At 45.6% G+C, this 23,818-nt stretch overlaps 1 protein-coding gene across 2 annotated transcripts in view; it reads right to left on the bottom strand.

Annotated features, from left to right (window-relative positions):
• LOC135899107 (neuronal PAS domain-containing protein 4-like) overlaps window positions 1–17,626 on the bottom strand; it is a 160,192-nt gene extending 142,566 nt beyond the window's left edge. For both annotated transcript variants that reach the window (XM_065428384.1, XM_065428385.1), the window contains exon 1: window positions 17,184–17,626. In XM_065428384.1, the coding sequence (XP_065284456.1) occupies window positions 17,184–17,230 (47 nt within the window). In that variant the 5' untranslated portion in view covers window positions 17,231–17,626. The remainder of the gene's footprint in view (window positions 1–17,183) is intronic.
• Between the last annotated feature and the right edge of the window lie 6,192 nt (window positions 17,627–23,818).

Below are 23,818 nucleotides of genomic sequence, written 5' to 3'. Positions count from 1 at the left end.
CCACCCGGCGCGCTCGGAAGCGGATGGTTGCACCCTTTCAGCGCAGGGGCTATTAATAGCGACCATCTAGGACTGCCACGACTGCGTGTAAAACGGAGCCAAGCAAGCTCGACGAATTTGCTGCTATATTGTTGCATTCTTTGGACTTTCAGAAGGCCGAGAGAGGCTCTTGCATCAAGGTGGCGAGAGACGCTTCGTTGAGCGTGGCGCCGGGTTGTCGCTATTACGGCTCTTTAATCGCACCGAGCTGCAAAGCAGCGCTCGAAGAACTGATCGTCTTCAGTGTCCACGTTTAGAAGCTGCGTGGAATTGCGTGCTCACTGTGAAGGAGGAACTTCAGTGGACGCTCTTGTCGGCAAGCGAAAGAAATTCCCATAGGGCTTTCTTGCTTGTTTATATTTTGCTGCTCTTCATTCCTGCCACAAATGACGTGATTATTCGCTGACGGTTAATTGCTGTGAACAATTGCACTACTCGTGTACGCACGACGTTATTAGCAACGCTTGTGACCGGTATAAGTGAATGGCGACAAAAAATGGGCATGGTGCACGTAAACGTCGCTTTAAACAGTTTTATACTTGAGCGTAAAGGCGGTATTTCCACAAAGGGAAATTCTTTTTGAGTGCTATCACTGAATATGAATGTGTTTACCCAAGGAAATACCGTGCCGACCAGCCCTCGTCACACGATAAATGTATGAATATATCGCAAGTCACAAGCCATCACAAGAGCAAACAAAACGAATAATAAAACAACAAAAAGGCAACGAATACTCGGAGCTCGAAATGACGTAAAAGAGAAATCTTGACGAGTATCACTGCTTCAAAACGAAAATTAAATAAACCAAACGTTATCATTCTCGCCGAACAAAAAGCTTGACAATTGCTTCGTATATCCAACGCTACAAATGTGTAGAGTGCGTCTCTAAATATAAAATTTCAAAAGCAACGAGATCAATTGCTTCTATCTCTAAAATGGGTCGTAAAAATTCAATTAGCGCACACATCGATGCACTTATCGTTCGCCCACTTGAGGAAATACCAACTAATCATCTCACAAGAAAAACGCTATACGCTCAAACACACAATCTTCCATGACACCTGTTTAATGTGTTAGGCGGTAGTTAACACGGAGGAAACAGGCTCTATTACCTTGCAGGTTCACAAAGCGGAAGCAATAACCCGTCTCACGGATTCAAAACGACACGTACTCTACCTGCAAGCTATTAGTAGCTCACGTGTTTATCCAACAAAAGGAAGCAATAAACAGCATGTAACCACCTGCCGACGCAACGCAATCTTTATGGTTCTGCGAGGCTTTGGCGCTTCGAAGCCATTCCTATCCCCTCTCGATGAACGGTCCAAGAAGCCTACTCGGAGTTCACTGCTAAATTTAGTCGAACGTGGTGCATACAAGCACGTTGGAGCAAGTAATAAGAACCGGCGTGTTCGACTGCAGTACCATTATCGGTATTGTTATTAATGTTATTCGGTGGTATGGATATTTACTTCATAAATAATCAAGGACATTTCTTCATAATAATGCAGCAATTGTGTAGAAGTTGAGATTATCAAAATTTTTACGAAAAGCCCGGAGGTATAAGGAAAGAACTTGCATGGGGGACAAAAAAATATCTATGCCATGACTGGGACTTCAGAAGTTCCTGAAAAAAAAAAAAACCCTCTGTACATATTGATTTCTGGCAGTTCCAAGGATGTATGTGCCACGCCCCGACAAGTTATCGGTACAGCAACATTGGGTTCCTGCGAAAGGATCGATATCAATATGAAAGGGAGCAGTGATCTTTTTTTTTTTTTTAAAGAACGACAACTATTGCTGCGTGGGTTAAAATCTAGGAACTTTTACTGTTGAACATTCAGTTTCATTGAACAGTGTTGCGAAAGTCATCTGTCTTTAGCCCCTATACAGAGCTTGAAAATTGTTTGGTGTTCCTTTCAATATTGCTGAGGACTGTACTTTTCTCCGGATTTAATCCACGAGTATGGTGCGTTACTTGTCGTTCAACCAGCCGTTTCGCCGACATCAACGATAGTGGCAGTGCGGGCCAGGCGCGAAAATAAATAAATAAATAAAAGAACGAAGGTATACCTAAGATAAAAACAAAGAAGCTGCCATATGTTGGTAGCTCGAGTGAGCAGCTTGAAGCATCTCACCCAAACTACGCATGCACCCAACAGAATATAAATGCTTAAACATCGTAAATGTCCACAATAAATAAATAAATAAATAAATAAATAAATAAATAAATAAATAAATAAATAAATAAATAAATAAATAAATAATAGGTAAAATGAACCACCTGTTTCGTTTACTCGATACTGTACTCATTCCTGTTCATAATTATAATTCCAATGTGCTCAAAGCACACACGAAATACATCAGTGCTTCAACGCATGCAATAAAAATTCAACGGAGTTAATGCCTGAGACAGCACACGCTAACGAAAGAGCCATTAGCTCCGTAGTGCATATACGATCCCGGGGCATAGAAAAAAGTTCCCAATTCTCGTGCACAGTACGGTAATGTAGCAGCAGTGCACCGAATCATACGATGCCCATAAAGCCGTTTCAAAACCTCGGCGTAAGCTCATGCAGCCCCGTGCTTCCGGCAGTCTTGTATGAGAGACCAGTGGTTGAAGAGTATGCTGCCCTGCCCCTAAGCAACTCATATTCGAGCTGGCAGGCGCACGCGATAGATGTGGGATATGCATGATGCACCCACCGCGGAGGAGAGTATAATGTTTCTGAGAAAATTACAATAACAAAAACAACAACAACCCCCGCTGCTGACTGAAGTGGCCAGCTTAAACCATATTCAAAATGCATTCCGCGCTCTACGTGCACTTATACATCCGCGCACACAGGAGCAGGTTTGAAAATCGGGAAAAAAAGAAAACAGACGGCATATCCACCGAAGCTGCAGTGCGTTATTGAAACGCATACACACACGCGACACAGTTCGTAGCTTTCAGCCACCGACGAGCTGACATAGCGTACGCAAAACATGCGCGTGCACATAATGCGACGGGACTCGATACAAGAAACGTTACAGACGTTACACTGCGGTGTGCAGGCCGTGTATTCGCCGCTCGTGGAAGAGTCGCAATATCAACAAAAAATAAAGGGATGGGGGGGTGGAGGACCGACAGTGTCGTGAATGCATAAATACGCCGGGCATCGTACACCCGCGTGCATGCATGTTTCGTTCCCGTCTCCGGGGGCCGAGCAGAAATACCAGGGCAACAACCTATAGGACGCCGCTGCGTCGCATGCATTGTTGTATGCCCCGAGGTGGCGGCACATTGCGTCACGACAGCTTTCCGTCTGCGACGGCGAGGCGTATACGCTACGCTACTCTGCAACGCTGCACTGGGCGAAACATGTACGTAGATTACGGAGAGAACGAAACAGCGAACCGAACGAGAGAACAGCAGAGAGAGAGAGAGAGAGAGAGAGAGAGAGAGAGAGAGCGTGCTAAGACCAGAGTGGGAAGTGAACTGGATGGACGGAAGGGAAAGAAGGGAACGCCATAACCGCCTACGTGGGCCTCGCCCGAATACAATGGCCGGTGGCGGTAACGGCCTTGCAGGGTGAACCCGCGCCGTTACACTGCGGGCTCTCCCTTGGCCGTTTCCGAGATGCAGCGATCGTGCTGTACGCGACGCGCTTCGCTTGTTCGGGCCTATAGTACAGAGTGCGTACGTTGAAAGGAAGCGCGAGCCTTAGGCTCTGACAAGCAGTTATGCACTTGTAGAGCCTCTGCGTTTTCTTGCCTTGCCGGGACCGCAGGCATGTCAAGAACATGCTGGAACATTCGGGAGTATTGAACTTTGTCCTTAGTCATATATAGGCGCGCTTCCGAGAAGGTGGAAGTTTCTTTTTTCATAGGACCATCGAGAAAATACGCATACAGATTAAAACAGTGCGAAGAAGTTGTCTGTTTCATAGGTTTGTGTCGTCTGTGAGAAATCCCCATATGTGTACGGGAAAGCATCCTATCGCACACATACGTACACAAATGATGTAACAGAAAATAAAATTTTTGAAGTCCGAAGTTATGTTAAAGTTAGCTCTTGAGGTTGGCCTCAGTAAATTACGGTGACACACACACACACACACACACACACACACACACGCACACACACACACACACACACACACGTTTGTGAGTATTATATATATAGTTGTGTGACTGTGTGATATAGGTTGTGTGACTCACAAACCTTGACGCTTGACCGGCGCCAAGGTTTGTGAGTGGTGGCGCTGACTAACATTCCCAAGGTTAGTTGTAGTAGTAAAACACATATATCCAAGAACGTGCATGGGGAAACGGTGCCGCGACAGCCCAACTGATAGAGCATTGCACGCGTAATGCGATGATGTGGCATCGTTCCCTACTTGCGGCAAGTTGTTTTTTCATCCACTTTTATTGCCATTATTTTATCATTTGTTTAATTAATTAGGTAAGTACAAGTAATTTCCCCTTTGTTGTCCTGGGCGTCTTTGTTGGTTCTCATGATATGATTAATAAATAATCGGGCCCCTTGGGTAACCCCCTTTCTCCCAGTTATATATATATATATATATATATATATATATATATATATATATATATGTGTGTGTGTGTGTGTGTGTGTGTGTGTGTGTGTGTGTGTGTGTGTGTGTGTGTGTGTGTGTGTGTGTGACTAAGTGAGCAATCTGTCCGACGACATTTTTGTGATCCCTTATCTCAGCGGACAGGAAGCCACAATCATGGCCCCGCAGTTCTACAAAATGTGCTGCCAAGCTTTCATATCCTATGAAAACCCATGGGTTTTAGCAATCTTTTGCTAAACGGACGTGGCAAAATGCCATAGGTGTAAAGGCGAGCCTTCTACTTGTGTTTTTGAAGTTTTGAGAGAGCTATATCGAGGATCTGAAACAAGGTTTCATAATTCAACCAGTTGTTTCTGTTCAACGGAACATGACAGCCTGCTCAAGAAGGCTAAGCACAGATGAAGTAAGAACCAAAAGGTGTGTACGAGATTAGGGATAAAGTGGCATTGCCATGGCTAGAATGTATGGCCTTATGTATCTTCTGGTGTCCATAAGTATTTCTCTGTGCGAAGTCTTGTAATTCAATGCCAGTGACTACCGCATAAGACGAAGATGAACATCCGATTGAGTTCGGTCAAAACAAACATGTACTCGCAATAACCTTTCAGTGAATGAGATAAAACGTGTTTCTTTTTAGTTCCCCTCTTGATAACTATTTGCGTGGTGCCTTGCAAGCTATATACCCTATAGACGGACTTTTGTTTGCTTTGTACGATGCGTAATGTCTGCAGAAGCCCATACGTTTCTTGAGGCATTATGCTTACATTTGTATAAATTTGTTTTCTCTCTATGATTCGCACGTCATTAAAAAACCTTTTTCACGAGCTAGACGTAAAATTAGTAACACTGCGATTTTCGGTTGTCTTGCGGTGCTTAACCACTGATCTAATCTTCGTGAATGCAACGATCGAGTCAGAAGACTGAAGGTACCGAAATTTCACCATTCCAAAAATGTCCCTCGACTGAGAAACTCCGAAATTGGCGCGAAATTATTACTCCTTACTCGTGTTCAGGCTTTCTAGTACTGTCCTCAAAAGCGACCGAACCGTCGCAGGACATCTCCGCACGTAAGGTCGCCGAAGTCCCACGTACGCCTGGAGAGCGAACATACGACACCTCCCGCGTCTCAGTCATTGCTTCATGCTGCCGCCATAGCGGTGTTGGCGTTGCACTGGTTCGGCAGGACTCGCAAGAAAAAAATGCGGCAGTGACTTGAAGAAGACATCTTTCTGCGAGGCTCTCGCTTCGCGTCCGCGCGGTCGCATGAATCAAACGCGACAGCGATCGCGGCACTCCCACGAGCAGACGACACCGAAGAAGCCGCGGTCGAGTCGCGAAATAGAAGCGTCGCTCTATGTGACAACCGTGGCCAAATCCCATAATCCAGAACGTTTAAAGGATACCGCTCAGCCACCGAAAGAAAGCCGCAGGAAAGCGGATGCAACAAAGGGCCATCCAAGAACAAAACAGGAAAAAAATGAAGCGAGAAAAGCCTAGCTCTCGTTCCCATAGCCGCCACGTCGGAGCGAAAGCTCTGAGCAGCCATACGGCACCGCCTGCTTTGCGTCCGCAAGAAAGGCGGCCGCGAAAGAAAACAAAGCAGACGACAAGGACAGACGAAGCAAATCGTCCGCAGGGGATGAGCAGACGGAGCGAAAACCGACACTCGTGTCATTTCCCCGGTGCATTTACCCGAGCTGCGGTACACGTCGAAAACCGTCTTCAACCGGCGTCCTCCGACAGGCGCAACAAGAATCCGCAGACAAATTTGACATGGGAGAAAGAAAAATAAAAGAGAATCGCAAAAAAAGCAATAGCTGGTGCCGGCCGTGCGAGCAGGGGCGAGAAGACGACCAGTTCCGCGTTCGCGTGTATGCCCTACCATGGCGCTCGCGACTCCCCCGCTTCCGACGCCCCCCTGCTGTGCGTTTTCTCCGCCCAGTGTGCCTTCTTTGGAAGCGTTGCAGCCCCCGTCGCAGGCAAAGATACACGTACAGTCGCGGTATTATTTCACATCATTCTCACTTCCTTTCTTTCTTTTTCTTTAAACCAATGCACCGACGCTGTTTGGGTGTTGACTTTTGCTTCGGCTACGTTTAATCTCCGTCTCCATGTGCCCACAAGCACGGTCCTTTACAGGGCCGGCTAATGTGTCAACTTCGGCTAAATGACAAATAGCTTCAGTATTTATAGTTGCTGGTGCGATAATAGGTACAAAACTGCTGCACCAAACTTCAGCTTAACGGTGCCATCAAATCAAACAGCGCCGCCCGCCCATCAGAGTCAGAAAACGACCAAACCGAACAGGAGAGTTAAAGCAAGTGCATGCCTTTCACTCGTACTGTTATGGCGGTGACATTGTAAATCCGTAACTATAAAGGCCCAGTCTGTTGCAGAAGTGAAAGGCGCCTTAATGTTTGTCATTCGCACTCTCACCCTTTTGGTACTATACCACTGAGAAGAACATACCAGATTCACCAAAGGAAAGCTGAGAACACTGTAAAATAATTTACACCCTTAAAAGTGAAAAAGGGTGTAAATGCGTCTATAACTCACTCCTTTAGGGTGTGATTTATATTAGTTATAGACACATCTAAACCCTTTTTCTCCTTTAAGGGTGTAAATATTTTACAGCGAAGTTACGATTTTTCGCATTGTTTTGAAAGCACAGTTATATCATTCGTTCCGTGCACAAACAACCAGCCTTAGTCTTAGGAAAGATTGCCGTTACCCCATGCAAACTCGATGTCGTCTGGTACCGCGTGACGCAGACGACGCACTCGACACCGCTTGCAGAAATCGTCCTGAAGGAGAGACGAACCACCATGCCTACAGGGGCTGTGCACCTTACAATCATACATAAATGCACATAAACGTGCAAAGGCTGCCGTGTCTGACAGCGTGAGAATAACAAGAAACAAGGAGACACTCCCACTCTCCACAGTTTCTTGTATACGTATACCACTCAAAGCCCTCTCCGCGTGCTCCTTCCTTCTTTTTTTTCTTCTCCTACTCCGTATTCGATTATTAATCCTGTCATTCGCTGAGCGGGAGCTTGTCTTTGACCGGAGCTACGCATCCGATCTGGCTTGGCTATGCCGCGCCATGCTGGCGCCTTGTTAGCGGGATGTACGTATACACCGACGAGTGCGCGCCCCTGGCGCCGACGCCTGCTATAGCAGACGGCAGGTGCAATAATTAAAAAGAGCAAAGCACATAGTGCCGCCGTCCAGACGTGGATGAGCCCTCTAGCGCGGTTCGACCGTGCGCGTTCAGAAGCGTCAAAGGCAGCTGGAAAGGCAGTCTACGAGTTGTCAGTCGCCGGAAGCCCGCGCCGACCAGTCGTCGAAGACAGTTGGCTCGCAGGTCTGAGACAAGCGGTAGGCTTCAGCGAGCGAGAGGGTAACATTCGAAGCGTCCCAAGACGACAGGGGCGCGCGGCGCGGCGTCCGGTTGCAAAGCTCCTCCTCGCGGCATTCCCTCCTTCTACATCCTTCTATAAATACGCGCAACCACAATGATCCTTATGGTATAGACTGCTGACTGACAGGGCCCCGCAGGTCTTCGACGCGCAACGCGATAGCTGAAACAAAAAACAAAAAAGAAACGAGAGAAAACCTGCAGCACCGCAGGGGGACGACAACATCGCTTCGCAAGGCCTTTCTTCTTTTGCATGGCGACGCCACGTTAGGCCTAGCTGACAAGCGCGAGGCCACCGGTTGAAAGGTGGAAGCGCAGGAAGTAGCTCCCGTAACGCATGCGCGTGTCTGCAGGAGAGGCGCCATTTCTCTTCGCTATGTGCTGAGACTCGGTACGGCGTTGATGCCTCAGCTCCGTATGAGTCCTATCCCATAGGGCTCTGTTATACCTCTACATCCTGGTTCGTACGTGTGCGCATGCATATACGGCAAACAACCCCAGCGCGACATGTTGATTGAAACGGTCGCCTGCTCTCTTGTTCTTCTGGGTCTGTGTACACACACGCGCACGCGCGGGCATGTAGTATGAGCGTGCAGACGACATCGGCAACGACGCAAGCTATTGCGTGAGTTCGTGACGTGCACAGTAGCGGACGATGCGTGAGAGGACTCCTAAGCAGACGACAAGGACGACGGGCGTTTCCCGAAGCGGCAGTGCAACGGAACAACACATCTTGGAGGAAGTGCTCGAGTTTGAGCATGGGCGCGTGCCCATGCTCTAACGGACAGCTCTTTAAAAACGTGCTTGTCCACGCCGCTCTGCCGAGTTTAGAAACGTGCAACGGTTGTCTCAGGTGCATCGTGGTGACTGCTTCGTGTACGAGAACCGGACGGCAGTCATGCGGTGGAGGCAGATGCTATATCAGTTGCCGGTGATTTCCGGGAGACGATATACACTACATACATATATATATATGCGAAGGCCAGTTGCGTGGCGGGGACACGTTGCCCATTGCTCCTTTCTGCGTCTTGTGTGCTTTCGTGGCGACACACGTGGATGACTTCTTTACCTCCCCAGTGCGGCACGTTGTCACAGTTCTGCTGCTTCCTACGCAATGCGTGCCACGTCATGGGGTGGTCGCTGAGTGACGTGTCCGTTACGTGTTCAGGCGTGACCAATGTCCGTCGGATCGACTGGCATAGATGCGCTTGGAAAGAAGCCGTTGCTCATGAAGTTTCTCAGTGTCCATTGCTTCATAAGCCCCCACACCGAGTGCAACTCATTGTCTTTGGATGGGACCATCCAAATATTTTCTTGCGCCAATAAATTTTCAGAATGTTCTGCTTAAGGCGGCAAAGCAAGAATTCAAAAGTGCAGGACGTTATTGAACACTGTTATTAAGGTAGCTACATCAGAAAAAAACAAACAAGAAACCGACAGGTTTCGAACTTATCTTTTAAACAATTAAAAGCTAACTTCAACAGCAGTATTCTTATATCTCTTTAGGTAAATAAACAAAAGAATGTGGTTCTCTGCAATTCCTTGATGACATGACGCAACTCAACTCCATAAGCGTTTTTATAGATGTATTCTCGCAAATTGTTTCATACTTTCTAGAGTGTCATATCGTCATCCAAGAATCGAATCGTACGGGAAAAGTAATCAGCTATAGAGCCATTCGAAAATCTGTTACGAAGCTCTAGTGACATCAATATGTTTCTATGCATGAGCATTTTTCTTTATCTTTCTGTCTCTCCTTACCCCCCCCCCCCCCAGTGCAGGGTAGTAAACTGGATATCCATCTTCCGGTTAACCTCCCTGTCTTACGTATCTCATTTATCTCTCTCTCTTTCGGTGCACAGCTGCATAATCATCCTTACATCAGCTTGTGCAAGTTTTTCTAAACTGGTACAGAGCATTCCAAAACTGACTTTCTCTTAACCAGGCCTGATCCTGCTTTCTTTGTAAATACAGGGGTTAAGTACGTTGTACAGTGACCTCCGCACAACCATACCCACGCATGGGTGTTACTTTTCCACACCAGGTAGTACAAGGTCGATGCGGAGAACTCCAAAGCATGTGGTCAGAGGTGAAGCACCTATGTATGCCGGGTGCAAGCGACAACCCAAAGATTGTTCAGGAGTCCATCACCATTCCGTACACCAAGAACTTTTCTTTCACACTTTGGGTCCGTAGAGTGCATGCACACTTGTAGACAAGCGTCATAAGGCCTCACCCCACATAGCCTTGAGAATGTGTATTGCGAGGTCGTTTAGAGTAATTATTCAATTGAGTTCACAGATACGTTGCACAGCTTTCAAGCCTTCAGCCGCTACGAAACGGGTAACCAACTGGAGCTGTACTACATAAACGTAAGGCTTAGCTCTCCCATAACACATGCTGGCGCCGGATGGAGTCTTCAACTGTGAAACATGTGTGTGAGGCTAGGGTTCCCCGCCCATCTGACGGCTACGCAGCTGCATATCGTCGTAAATCTGAGACTCTATATATGGTAAAAAGAAAAAAAGCGGAAATTGCACGCACGGCTGGTCAGCTCCAGGTTGCCAACTAACTCCTTTCCTTTCCTCTTCCCCCCCCCCTCGCTGTACCTCTCCCTCAATCACATCCTTCCTCTCTAAAGAAAACTACATAAAAGCTTTATCCTCTTTTGACACGCTCACAACGAACCATACATTCGCTCCAGAACCGCTCGTCCACCATTGAGGAAGAAGCTCCTTCAACCGCTTGCTTCAGTTTGTTTCGTTCCCTGTAGTTCGTTTCGCAATCCATTTCCTGGCGCTAGTTCGCCCCGTACGTGGCAGCATGCTATAGTATATAAAAACCTTCGAAGCGAAAGCAGCAACAGATGGTTCTCGCACGACTGATAGAGGGGGAGGAGCACGTGATTATAGCGGGAAGAATCATGGCGGTGTATATACACAAAGAAAACGAAAGATTTTCCGCAATGAACGCATATTGTGTATTTCTAAAGTCACGGCTCGCCAGTTGTGTACCCTAAGGACACGCGCCCCTTTCCCAATCATCTGTGCCTCAAACAGTTCTTCGTAGATTACCGCAATTTATGTGTGGGAGTCGCGTGAGATATATGTGGAATACAAAACTCTGCCACATCTATTGTATTCTATGTTCAGATAAGCTTTCGGTGAGCCAAGTCACTCTTTCGTAATCGCCTTAGAGGTTTCGTTAACGTGCGAATATGAGATCCAGTGCTTTCACAAAGTGGCTAAGTGCAAAATATATTGTGCATTTAGCCACTTGGTGAAAGCACTGGAAACATATACGCTTTCGAGATAAAAATAAATAGGCGAGATAAAAAAAAATACACGCTTCACCACGTCGATATATATGAGCTTCCAGATGTGGTGACTCTGCCAATCGCAAAAAGAGTACACAATCGTTACAACTTGGTTTACACATCAGGCGAAATGTATAGGCAATCTCTGTATGTATAACAGTGTGCCCGTTTTCACAGAGAGCACGAAACAGCTAAAGAGAGCAGGTTCTTCAGCCGAACAGCTTGTAGCCCTGTCATGCCAAAAGTGTCATTTATACACCATGCTGCGCTGAGTTTAATGCCTCAAAATGGTGACTGAAGCCCGGTACAGGCGTGGCGCTAACTTATGCATAGTTGCGTTTTTGATGTGCTAGAGTGAAGTTTCAGCTGTGTGTAGTTCAACAGACCAATAAATAATTTGTAACTATACCAATTAAATTATATCTAAAGTAACAATTATATTTTTTTGCTCAAATGTACTCTCTATGGTCGAAAATAACGGTGGACAGGTTGCATTTTTTCAATGATGTAAAAGTGGGTTTGGGCAATACAGGGCTGAGGACTTTTCACATGGAAAATTTTACGTGGAAGCCACGCCCGCAGGTTAAGTATGCTCGAGCACACGGAAAGCGATCGTTGTCACAAACACAGTGAGATGTTCAAGAGATATCTGCAAAGGTAAATGTTAATAAAAGCGGCTCACCTCAATGCATACTCGCGTCTGCATTATGGAGTATATTGAAACGGATCCCCACTGTTCAAGCGGCCTATTCAAGCAAAAATGACGATGACCGTGTTAAACAATATTAGAATACATTTTTTTTCTAATCGCACTGACCACAATTCGTTTAGTCGTGCCCGTCGGAGCGCAGCTGAACAAATGGTCCGCTGTTAACTAAACTGCTCCAAACTGAAGTTCATGACACAAGGCGAAAACAAATTCATAAATAGGCACACTCGTTGCTCACAGCATGGATCAACGTGTTAAGTTGTTTAATATAGGAGGATGTCACATAATTAGGCGTCCTGCATGCCAACCGCGGTCTGTGTGTGTCCATTAGTATCTGCTGTCTTATGTAACGGTGGTACTGTGATTATGTGACATTTTCGCGCAATGCACACAAAGTTTTCAATATCAAAATAAACTTGACTGCGTTACTTGCTCAATGCTTGTATGACAGTGAACGAAATCTTATCCGCAAGTCACTGAACCTATAAGAGCCAGAAACACAGGAGGACAGAACCAACAAAAACACGAAGAAAAAAAAAATAGGCAAGACTGGGTCAAAATTCCTAGCTCAACACAACGAACCATCGCGCTAATGCGCGTACGCATCTAGTCACACCGCGCCGTCAAGCCTTGAATTTAAAGCCTACCACAACCCTAAAGGGTCGCTAACGATTCGAGCTGTTTCCTAAATTTACCTGCTACCTCACCAAAAAGAAGAAAAAAAGAACATTGTTGTAAAAAACACCGAAAAAGGTTTTTAAAGTCAGCGACAGCTTTCTTGTGTAGCCCCCCTGCTGCATAACCCCATGTATCACGAAATCCTACGGACACATCAGCAGACACTGAACGAAGTGGTAATCTCACTGACAACTACAATGCCGAATGATTCCCCGACATGGTATATACTATATAGTTGTACTAACTGCCATTACATCCCCACCATATCTCTAGTAGCCGGTCTGTAACGTTGTTGAAATCGCTGCTGATCAAGCGGCTGCATTCGACGCGAGTTTCAGTTACATTTGCTGGAGGACAACAGCACCGGTTCCCCCCCCCCCCCCCCCAATACAAGAAAAAAAAGATACTTAGAAATTCATGACGTCACACTGACGTACCAGCGTTGTCGTTTACGCGAAAAACTTAAATATCGTTGGAACTGTCACGCTTATTTTTTCTTCTGATAATGAATATATCACAGTGAGGTTAACAAAATTACAGTTCTGAAAAAATATATTTTGTCAGGCAAATATGATTTATCAGCCAAAGCGGAGATGTTTCGTAAGAGTCCATTTAAATAAAAAGTAGTGCCGATTAGTTACTATAAAGTATAGTGCAGGACTTAATGACATCAACGATAATTTAGTCACAAATGTGCTGTTAGTGTTAGTACCCAACCGCGTCGCTACGAAAAGAGACGCGAACAAGGTACATAGTCACTGTTCCTTTATAATAAGCCGGATAATTTTGGAGAGTTGCCAAGTAGCACTTACACGGCGACATTATTGATTCCGTTAATACACGTGGCCTATAAAGTCACATGGCATATTGAGGTGAATATATTATTTTTCCAGGAGAAGATATTTGTTCATGGATATTTTTATAACGCGGCCAGTTTAATTTTGTCTAAAGCTTTGGTGAGCGATAAGTCAGTTTCCATTGAATCGGTAGGAAGGCGTGAGAGAGCCAAGAAAGCAGATTTTAGTGAAACGACTTCTACGTGCTTTGTGAAGTGAAGATTGGCGTCTTTTCGGAGATGATGTGGGAACTGGTTGGTTTATAGGCCAATGAAACAAAGATCCAGTTCAGAACCAACGTTTGAAAACTTGAAAGTGTCTCTTTTTATCATCTTGTATTTCCGCAGCGTCGAAAATTGAAATCCGGATATGATTAAAAGCCTAACAAGTAGGTAGAGATATTCAAAAATCTGCATTGCGTTCTCAACAGGCGTCCCTATTGCTCATTATATCTGAAATTCCACTCGCCGCTTCTCTATCTGTAGCAGTAGTTATCTCTAAACTTCCCTTAAACAGGTAGCGACTAATTACCCGCTTTGATTTCAAGAAATATGGCTTTCTATGTACGAATACATGAGTTATTAATCTGATATCTGTTTCTAAACACGTCCTGTCGCCTGACATCGATTTATGCACAGCTTTATCGGCGCCATAGCAGAGACGCCCACAAATGCTTGTGCTCTTGAACAGCCCTCTGCTTTTGAGAATGCAACTCTGAAGATGCACTTTCGCAAACGGCACACTGCATGCTCTGTGTATGAAGATTGGCCACGTTCTCTTGATTGTGAAGCAGCATAACTGCATCGATTTAGGATGTTTGTCAGATTTTGCTGAGTACCTCGGGAAACGTTGGGCATGTTGCGTTCGCGCCAATATTCAGCTAAGTCTTTAGGATGCTCTTCAACAATACCCGACAGCAAGTTCACTGTAGTTGGCTTCTATAGCCTGCAACTTAGTACTCGACGACAAACGTCCACAAATTGTGCACTGATGCACTAGAATTTGTCTAGTTACACTTTAATATTCTTGACAAGGCAATTTTAATATCTGAAGCCTTATGTCAAGCACAAGTGGTAAAGACCTGCAAAGCCCAGTATCATGCAATTTCATTTTCATTGCGACTTTCAACCGCTTGTGAGTTAAATAATTTAGCACAAGGCAGAATTTATGCGACATTGAATTGACACTGGAACAAGGGCTTGTACAGATGCAAAATAATTATTGTAACATCAAAGTTTTGCGATCATCGATCCCATATTAAATTTTTTTCTTTGACGAGTTTTATGATCGTTAAAAGCGAATTCTCACACGCTGTCCAGGTTCAATTTTGCCCGGGCACATTGTCTCATCTAAGTTCACTTATATACAAATTGTTGATTACATCACTACCATCTTACGAATAAGGGCCCACACACAATTGCTCTTTTTTTTCGTTGAAATAAGGCGATAAAAATAAAAAAATCTAACCCACGAATTCTCGCTATAGTGCATTTGTCACGCGAATGCATGGTTTCGAACATTTGTTTGACAACTGGGCATATATAGACAAGAGCAAGGAGGAACGCTGAAATGACACACACTGTAAGCAAGCCAACGACACTGACTACATATCTCGATCGGCTCACTTTAGTCGCTTGCTCTACTGTCACACAATGGTCGTAGGAGATAACGATGCATGCTCTGGCACTTCCTTCGGTGCACCAAAGTATATTAAATAAATAAGGACACCTTTGTTGCTGCTCTGATGGTAGCTAACCAGGCGAGATGTGACCCCAGTATGGGCGACTGCTTGTCAATTTTTTTTCTTCTATGCCGTACATCCCGGGATCATCTCCACGTGTTTGATGTCTTTGCCGCTAGATGACATATATCTGTGTGTAGATCTTTTGCCTGTTCCTGCTGCTGACCGAAAGTGTAAGCTGCTATAATCAACCTTGTTAGAGTTGTTTATTTCGAGAACCGTACAGGTTCCAGGCTCTGAAGCGTATACATGTCAACGTAAGTTATGAAAATTGGCTATCGACACTACAATCCCTGGGTTAGAAGAAATGCTGTGTGCGCTAGCCAAAGCTTTCTACTTAGCCTCATAAAACAAACGCCTTATCTGCAGCTAAAAAGAAATTTTTAGAGCTATCTGGAAGAGTACTACATACGTAAAATGCCCACCTGTTTGCCTACAAACAGTGTTGGAAACTAATGACGCGTTCCTCGATTTCACTGCCAGTGCATTCTTGCTTAAAAAGCACAAATATCTATGTGATTTTCTACTGCTTGTACTGGATCAATACCTGAGCGTAAAATCTGCCTGATTTATTGAAACAAAATGAAGAAAATATAAAATAAATGGCAATGTTGATATAAAATATTCTATGCCTTTTTTTTTTTGAGAAATCACGAAATATGAACGTACGTGGACCATACATCACAAACGCACTCTGGGACCACTGTAGGCATTTCAGGTGGATGTAATCACACTCAACGAAGAACTTTTGAGAAATAACTTTTATTTTTATACAACATATACTCTAATAAGCGTATAACTAGTCTCTGTAGGTTAGCGTGTATCTTAATTTGTTTGTTTAGGTACCGGTGTGAGCGTCTGTAAAAACAGTTGTATCCGAAAAAGAGACGAAAAAATCTTCGCTGTACTTCTGCCTTCGCTCAACAGGTACTGACGCAGTTATTGTTGTTTTTCTGTGTTAGTAGTGTTTTATGTTAGGAAATACAATGTAAAAGAAATGCAGTGGGAACTGCTTTGCAATTTCGCAAATGGAGATCGAAAGACCATGATGTTATGGATATCGAACATTGCCAGCGCGAGCCAAAGGACCATTCAAATTTGTTAAATACTTAACGTGCGCATGCCAACGGGCTTATTTACTGTCAGATGAGCGCAAATATGCATATCAAAGAATGACACACACGCAACTATATTGTATTGCCAAGCCGTGAACACAGAATTAAGGGCAATATACACAGCCGTGAATTCTCAAAGTGCATCCCAAGGTGATCCGTACCAGACATTGCTTGAGATGTTATTAGACACTGCCGTTATCGAAAAGTTTCAAGAACTCTTGTTGTATTTCAAACTTTATTTAAATGAGCATGTGCCTGTAACTTGGCAATTTTGGCACTCAAAATTTGGCCGGAAATGGTGGTAAATAGTCAGAAATAATCCTATCTAAGCTGTATGCATCCAAGCTTAGCCTAAAGAGGCGGCTTATCCTCAAATAAGTTGTTGAACAACAGCGCATAACGGATAGTGTATTTCACACGTCATAAGTCACGTCAGAGAAACAAGTTCTTCCTTACTAGCGAAACTACTTTTCTCACAAGTGTAAGCGCAGATCAGAGTTGGACATTCGAAGTTAGCAGTTTTCTAATGCTGTCCCTGATATGGAGACGGTAGGCCGAATAATTAAGTCATGCTTGTGTGTCTTCCACAGGGTCATGATGTTCCTTTTTAAAGCTGCACGCAAAGGAAAAAAAGAAAAAAAACAACGAAGAAATCATCCATAACTAACGATAGGCGTAATCACGTACACGGCACAGCGTTTACAATCAAGTTGACGGCGGAGAAAAAGAAAGTGCGAAGATTGACAGCTCACCTGCACATCTGCAGGATGTTGGGACCGCCGGCCAGCATGGACGACATGGTTGCAGCAGGGTCGCCGCAGGCCGCGAACGCGCGCGGCCGGTCCTCACGGAAATCCACGAGTGGTCACCGCGGCGCACGCCCGCCGTGCGCGCCGGTACACAGAGGAGAGCAATCACAAAATCCGAAACGTCGCCGTACCACCCGCCGCAGCGCGGGCGTAGCGTGGCGAGCAGACGACACACAACGGGGACGTCTCGGGGTTACAGCAGAAGCAGACGACACAGCACGGGGCGTGAGCGGACAATCGATCGATGGGGGACGTCCCGCGTGACGCGCTTGTTTTCAACGCGTAGCCAAATCCAGCGCGTTGCCGGCGGCACTCGTGGTAGCAGACGACGCACGCTTCTTCATGGCAGAGGACGAGAAGAAACACGGGGCACTCAAAGCCGCTACCGGCACCGCACTGACCGGCTGCTGCGGCCGGCCAGCAGACGACGAGGGGGCGGAGCTGTGTGCTCGCCCTGTAGGCGGAGCGTGCGCGAAAAGGCGGTGCTCAGTCTTGTGACGTCACACAACGCACGCCCGCTCTCCCGGATTCCGTTTGGCGAGAGCGCGCGCCGCTGTGGCGTCTACGGCGTTGCGTCTTCTGCCCGCGTCCAATAGCAGGCGAACGTTGCTTCTGTTTGTGTTCTGTTCTTGTCGCGCGTGCGCGGTACGCGACAGGGAGCAGACGGAGCTGACACACGGTCCGCCGCTGCGTATTCGCTGGGGGTGTCCAACCGTGTCTCGCTCAGGCCAAATCGGAAGAGCGAACGAATAACAGCGGACTACGGAGCGGCGCGCCGGACGAAGCGGGAAAGTAAAGACACACAAAAAGAAAACAAAAAGAAGGAAAAAAAACGAGGAAAGCTAAGTGAACAAAGCGGAGGGGAGTAAAAGCGCGCTTGTACAAGAAGGCGCGCCTGTATTTTTGCCGCCCCGGCGCCGGAGGTGAAAAGTATTACGGCTTGGGAGGAAGCCAAAGAAAGAAAAGCAGGAAGGGAGCCTTCTGCTTGCCATGTCTTTTTTTTTTTTTAAGATATCGGCTGCATCGTGAAGCCAGCACAGAGCTAAGGCGTTTGCCTGTGCGCTTCTGTGCGCCGCCATCCCGCAAACCACGAGAAGGGAGTGCTAGCTCGGGTAACGCATGCCAGGCGAACCGAAGAAAATGAACATGAAGAAATGAGCAAGCAAAAAAAGAAGAAAAGAAGGCTGCGGTGATGTTTAGTGGGCGGGGACGGCGACCAACCACTACCGCGCTTCACCGCCTACGCCGAAGTGAAATGTCCTCATTTGCTTCGGCTGGGTAAGAGTTGCTCTTGTAGTGTACAGACCGCACAGGAAGGGGCTACCTGATATTTTACGTTTTCGCTACGGATGTGGCTTAGAACATTTGGGTCGAAAATTATGAAGAAAACATTACTTGCACTATTTCAAGGCGTATCTTTAAAGACTTTTTACACGCTTTATTCATTCTTTCTTTTGTACTTGAGGTACGAAGACACTGAGGAATACTGAAGTCGTATCTCAAGTCCGGCAAATAGCAGTGCTCCTTTGCAGATACCGCATTCTCAGCACCGATTCATGCAACTCCTGCTGTGTGTGAAAAGAACAAAAAAAAGGAAAAGAATAGAAAGAGGTAGGCTGTATATCGATGACTCAAATGTATACCTTTGTGAGCTCTTTACCGCTAATGCTTCTATCGCCAATTAGCAGTGCATCGTCCCTTTATGTTCGTTACATACCGTTTTGTATTTGTTACTAATGATGTAAGCCGCCGCTGTAGCAGACATTTACTATTAAGTGTAGCAGGAAAACAACAATGAGTGCTCATATTGTTTGTATGGTCCACATGGCCCACAATAGATACTTTTAACTGCCCATATATGGTAAATTTGGGACAACGCTCCACCTTATCGCAGAGATAGGTGGTCGTAAGTCTTTGTGTACTATATCGTGCGCTCATGCGTTTTATGCAAATTCCAAGCGACATTAGGCTTTCTTGGGGGAGAATACTTCCACATTTTCTTCCATGGAGGTTGAGTTAAGACTGCGAACTTTAGTTTACGCTACACTCATGAGACGCTGGCGGAGGACAAGTCCTCTGGTACACGTTGGTTGTAGGCTGTAAGATTTTATTTGTTCAGTGTGGATCAATCTATGGGGTAAAGACAGACATAAATGTTAGAAAACTTCCGTGCTCACAGGCCCTGCGTCTCTAAAGATCACGTGTCTGAGCAAAGGCCTAGCTAAAAGGAATTAAAAAAAAAAAAGACGACATTGTACCGAATTATAACGTTGAGTTTCAGGTTCGCTATATACTTCATCTAACGCAAAACACTAACACTGACCAAAGCGAGTGAAACACTTTCAATGTCAAATCACGGTAAGACTGCAGTACTGAGTTCTTTGTGAATGCGCAGTTGCGAGGATGTTACTGGCTTACAAGAGAGAGAGATATATATAGACTGATAAAACATTCATTGGACCTATAGTCATAAGGACATGCACCCACAGGAAAACGTGTCCTTTGTATATGTCATTGCTGAGATTTCATCAAGTAAACTTAAGATATCAGGAGTCTACACTCTTAAAGACAGCAGCGCTGAACATATTTAGAGAGCTGTATATCAAGTCTAAGTGACAATAGTTGCTAGATTCTCGATAATTGTAAAAGAACTTATTCTACCCCAAGGCGGAAACTATTTGATTCCAAGTTCAAGACAGAACACGCAGTTCAACTGGTACGCTCAACTGGTACGCCCCTATAGCTGACTATAAGGTGTTCGGCTGCTGAACAAAATGCGATGGTTTTATCACTGGTTGCGGCTGCCAGACTGCAGCACGTGCGTGGCAATGTGAAAACGCTTATGTATACGTAGGCTCACGTTAAAGAACCCTACAAGATTAGGAAGCACAATTAACACTATACCCAATGAACGGAACAGGAAGTCGATAATAGTGGCAGACTGTATGGGCGAGATGCTACTGATTCAAGTTTGAAAAGCGGCTTAAAACGAAGGAAAGAGGGAAGACGGGACAGGTGCGTGTCCTACTTTCGTTGCTGAACTTGCGCTTCGTGTTAACCGCCTTTTTAAAAGTGAAAGAAGCTCGGGGGTCCAAGTTAGTGTGGAGCCCTTCAATAAAAATTAAGCTTCTGAAATAGCCCCATTGTTACGGACGTTAACTGAAATCAGTCAATCAATCAATCGGTCTGTCTGTCAGTCACTCAATAAGCAGGAACCATACCGAGGAGTTTCATATATATACAGGATGTTTTAGCGAACATTTTCAAAAATTTCTAAAAGTTGCCTGTTGCAGATAGCTCAATTTTAGTTCATGAGGTGGTCTACTCGAAGTGGCGGATACCACTTGCAAAAAAAACAACAACAAAAAAAGGAAATGCATCATCGACTTTTAACAAGCATTCACTAGTAAGTCTTTAACAGACTACCTTTTGGCAAATACTGCAATATACGAATTATAATCATGGAATTCTCAAGGCGGATACACTTGGAGCGAATTCTCAAGATAACACCAGTTCGGGAATATTAATTCTCCAACTTTGAGGAGAAATGCATTGGCTATCTGTTTACGTTAGTGCTTGGATGCATAAAACAACATTTTGTTAAGAAAATCACTGGAACGCCAATCCATTCTCCCCAAAGCTCGGGAATTATTATATGGAAACTGGTGTCATCCTGAGAATTAGTTCCAAGTGGATCTGCCGTGCGAACTCCATGGCTAGAATTTGTAAATTACAATATTGGTCAGAGCGTATTTAGTTAAAAACTTAATTAGTGAATGTATATTATTTACTTGGTTATGCAGTTCAATTTTTTTGGTGCATGCAACGTCCACCACTTCGAGTAGACCAGCTCATGAAGTGGAATTGTGCTATCTGCCAGAGGCAACATTTAAAAAATTTGAAAGCGTTCCCTGAAATGCCCGGTATACACAAAGCATTGCATACATACGGTTTTGCATTTGCCCTTGAAGTAAACAAAGAAAGCGTAAGCTTAGCCTTGCTATTGTTTGCCACTTCAGTCAAAGTAGGCAAATTACTGACATCTCTTTCTTCCTTATAATACTAGAACTGTACCCCAGCTGTGGTAGATATCACAGCTGTGGTAAACATACCGCCGTTCTCAAAACGCACCGGTGACCTTTCCGTTATCATTGAAGGGTCATCTAAATAATTGTGGTGTTTCGAACGAAATACCTCGCTTGCTTGCCTAGAAAAAAAAAAGAAGAAAAGGAGCGAGAGCGGAGGAACCATCGGCATTGCTCCTTCAGGCCGGCGAGTTTCTTCTTCACAGGCACTTCACATGTCGCGCCCTCTTTCGACAATCAAAAGGGGAGGAACGTTCTTCCCTTGCGTGCGTATCGAGATTCGCCACCCCATGCAGGTGATCCGAAAATAAGCTACAATAACTTGTTTTCGACGGAAAGTAATGCTAAGTAGCATAGCGTGATGTCTTAAAATGTTCCTTTCATGACAAGCGACCACCAAGGTCAAACCTCTAGCACGAACGGGAGCTGCTATGCGAGAATAGTTCAACTCGAAAGCAGCGTCCGGCTGCTAACGCACAGCGAAACGGGCCCGTACTCAGGCATCTCGGCCTATATAGACGCTGCGGATAACAGCTAACCTTTCTCACTTTGATGCGTTAGATGGGGACGACGAGGTTAACCGATATGAAAGGTATGCATTTGTGGTCGCTTCGTATGCGTTTGTGGGCGCCAATAGCGATGGCTTCGAAGCGAAAGCAAAAATACATTTGCCAACGGCGCCGTCGGAACGTAGCCGGGGTCTGTGATCGCACCCTCGCCGCGTGCGTCAGAAACGTCGCCAAGAGTAACATCTCCAAATCTGAAATGGAACACAAGCCCTGCCACCAGAGCAAGGAGGCGCTTGGGCATGGATGCAACCAGAAATACAGCGTCACTTGCGGGCGGGTTCGTCAGCGTTTCCTCCCTCCAGCAGTGGCTTCTCCGTGATGCATCGTGCTGAGCGCACGACACTACAAAGACAGGAAGCACCGACCAACAATGGTAGATTTCTTTCCTAGAAGACAATGTACAAGCAAACGCATAGAGACAAAAGGTTCCCAGGAAATATTTATATATTGCTGACTGCCGCGTTGCGGATTTGCCCATATATGTATACGTCTGTGAAGCGACTGTGAAGGAGACTCTCAAATATGACATTTAGTGACATGTGTGTGTGTGACACACACAAACACACACACACACACGCACGCACGCACGCGTGCACACACACACACACACACACACACACACACACACACACACACACACACACACACACACACACACACACACACACACACACACACACACACACACACACACACACACACACACTTCACACATGTCAGGGTGAAGCACAGTGCGAAGCTGGGATTCCATTGACTCTGTTCGCCGAGCAGTTTGCTCAAGAGAAACGAGATGGCGCTGTCGGCGGCGCGCCGCACGTTGCCTCAGCGAAAGCGCACGAGTACAAAACCACAATCTCTTCTGCTCTACTTCTGTGCGATCAGCCGTCGGAAATGCAACTGGTTTTTCGCTAACGCACTGTGCTCCATTCATGCTGCAAAATATGAAGCGGTGGAGTGAAGGCGTGTGCAGTATATTGCTGGCTGCAAAAATCGTGACTGGCACGTTAAGGAACGGAATGAATCTGTGTGTCGAAGCTCACGGACCGCAGCTACATAAGTACTGCCTGTGTGGCCGGCTCATCGTGGCGCACGGCTTACTTCGAGGATCAAAAACAAAGTATCACTCATCCGCCAGCATTGCGTAGCACTAACCTCCAAGCAAAGGAATTCAATCCCGGGACATCAGCACGAGTGAGTAGAGTGCTCGTTATATACGATGGCAAAGCGAGTAGCGGCGCTTCTTGCCATATATAGTGTGTCTCTCGAACGTTATCTGTACACATCCACTCCGACTCACATGCAAAATTACGCCCACTCCATCGCCAACTTATCAAGAATAAGTGAACGGGAGCATAGTTGAACCAATGCGCCGAAGCATGGGTGACGGCGACTACACCGAGATCACACTAATGTTCAAAGCTGAACTTTGCATAAGGGTCGACACAGTGAGCGAGTGAATATCTATAATTATTGGCGACAAGCTATTACAATGTACGTAACATCTATGTTACAAGCCTTGTGTCCAGCAAGAACAAATCTACCCAAATGAGCACACTCGCGAGCGGTCAGGCAGAAAATATGATCAATCAGACAGTATATCCGCTCGGGCAACTTTACTGATTCAGAAACGTGACAAGGCGCTGCCTGAAAGGATTTACTAAATAAAGAACGAAGAGTTAAACACACTGACACTGATTCATTTCATGAGCGGAAAGTTATTAGATCTTGGAACACTTTTTTGGCCCCACTTTTATTACAAGCACGCTGTACGCTGCTCGCACCGTTTGCACTATAGTGCAAACGGTGCGAGCAGCGTACAGGAGCTCATTATGCTTATAAGCATAATGAGCTCCGACAGCGCTTACATGTCCTTTAAAGCTGTAGCCAAAGATTCGCGTGTCGTCCACCCAATCACTGTCTACGA

Source organism: Dermacentor albipictus, chromosome 7 (genome assembly GCF_038994185.2).
Source record: "Dermacentor albipictus isolate Rhodes 1998 colony chromosome 7, USDA_Dalb.pri_finalv2, whole genome shotgun sequence".
In the NCBI taxonomy this organism is placed as follows: Eukaryota; Metazoa; Arthropoda; class Arachnida; order Ixodida; family Ixodidae; genus Dermacentor; species Dermacentor albipictus.
Note: the sequence above shows the minus strand (reverse complement) of the source record. Positions and strands in the feature narration are given on the sequence as shown.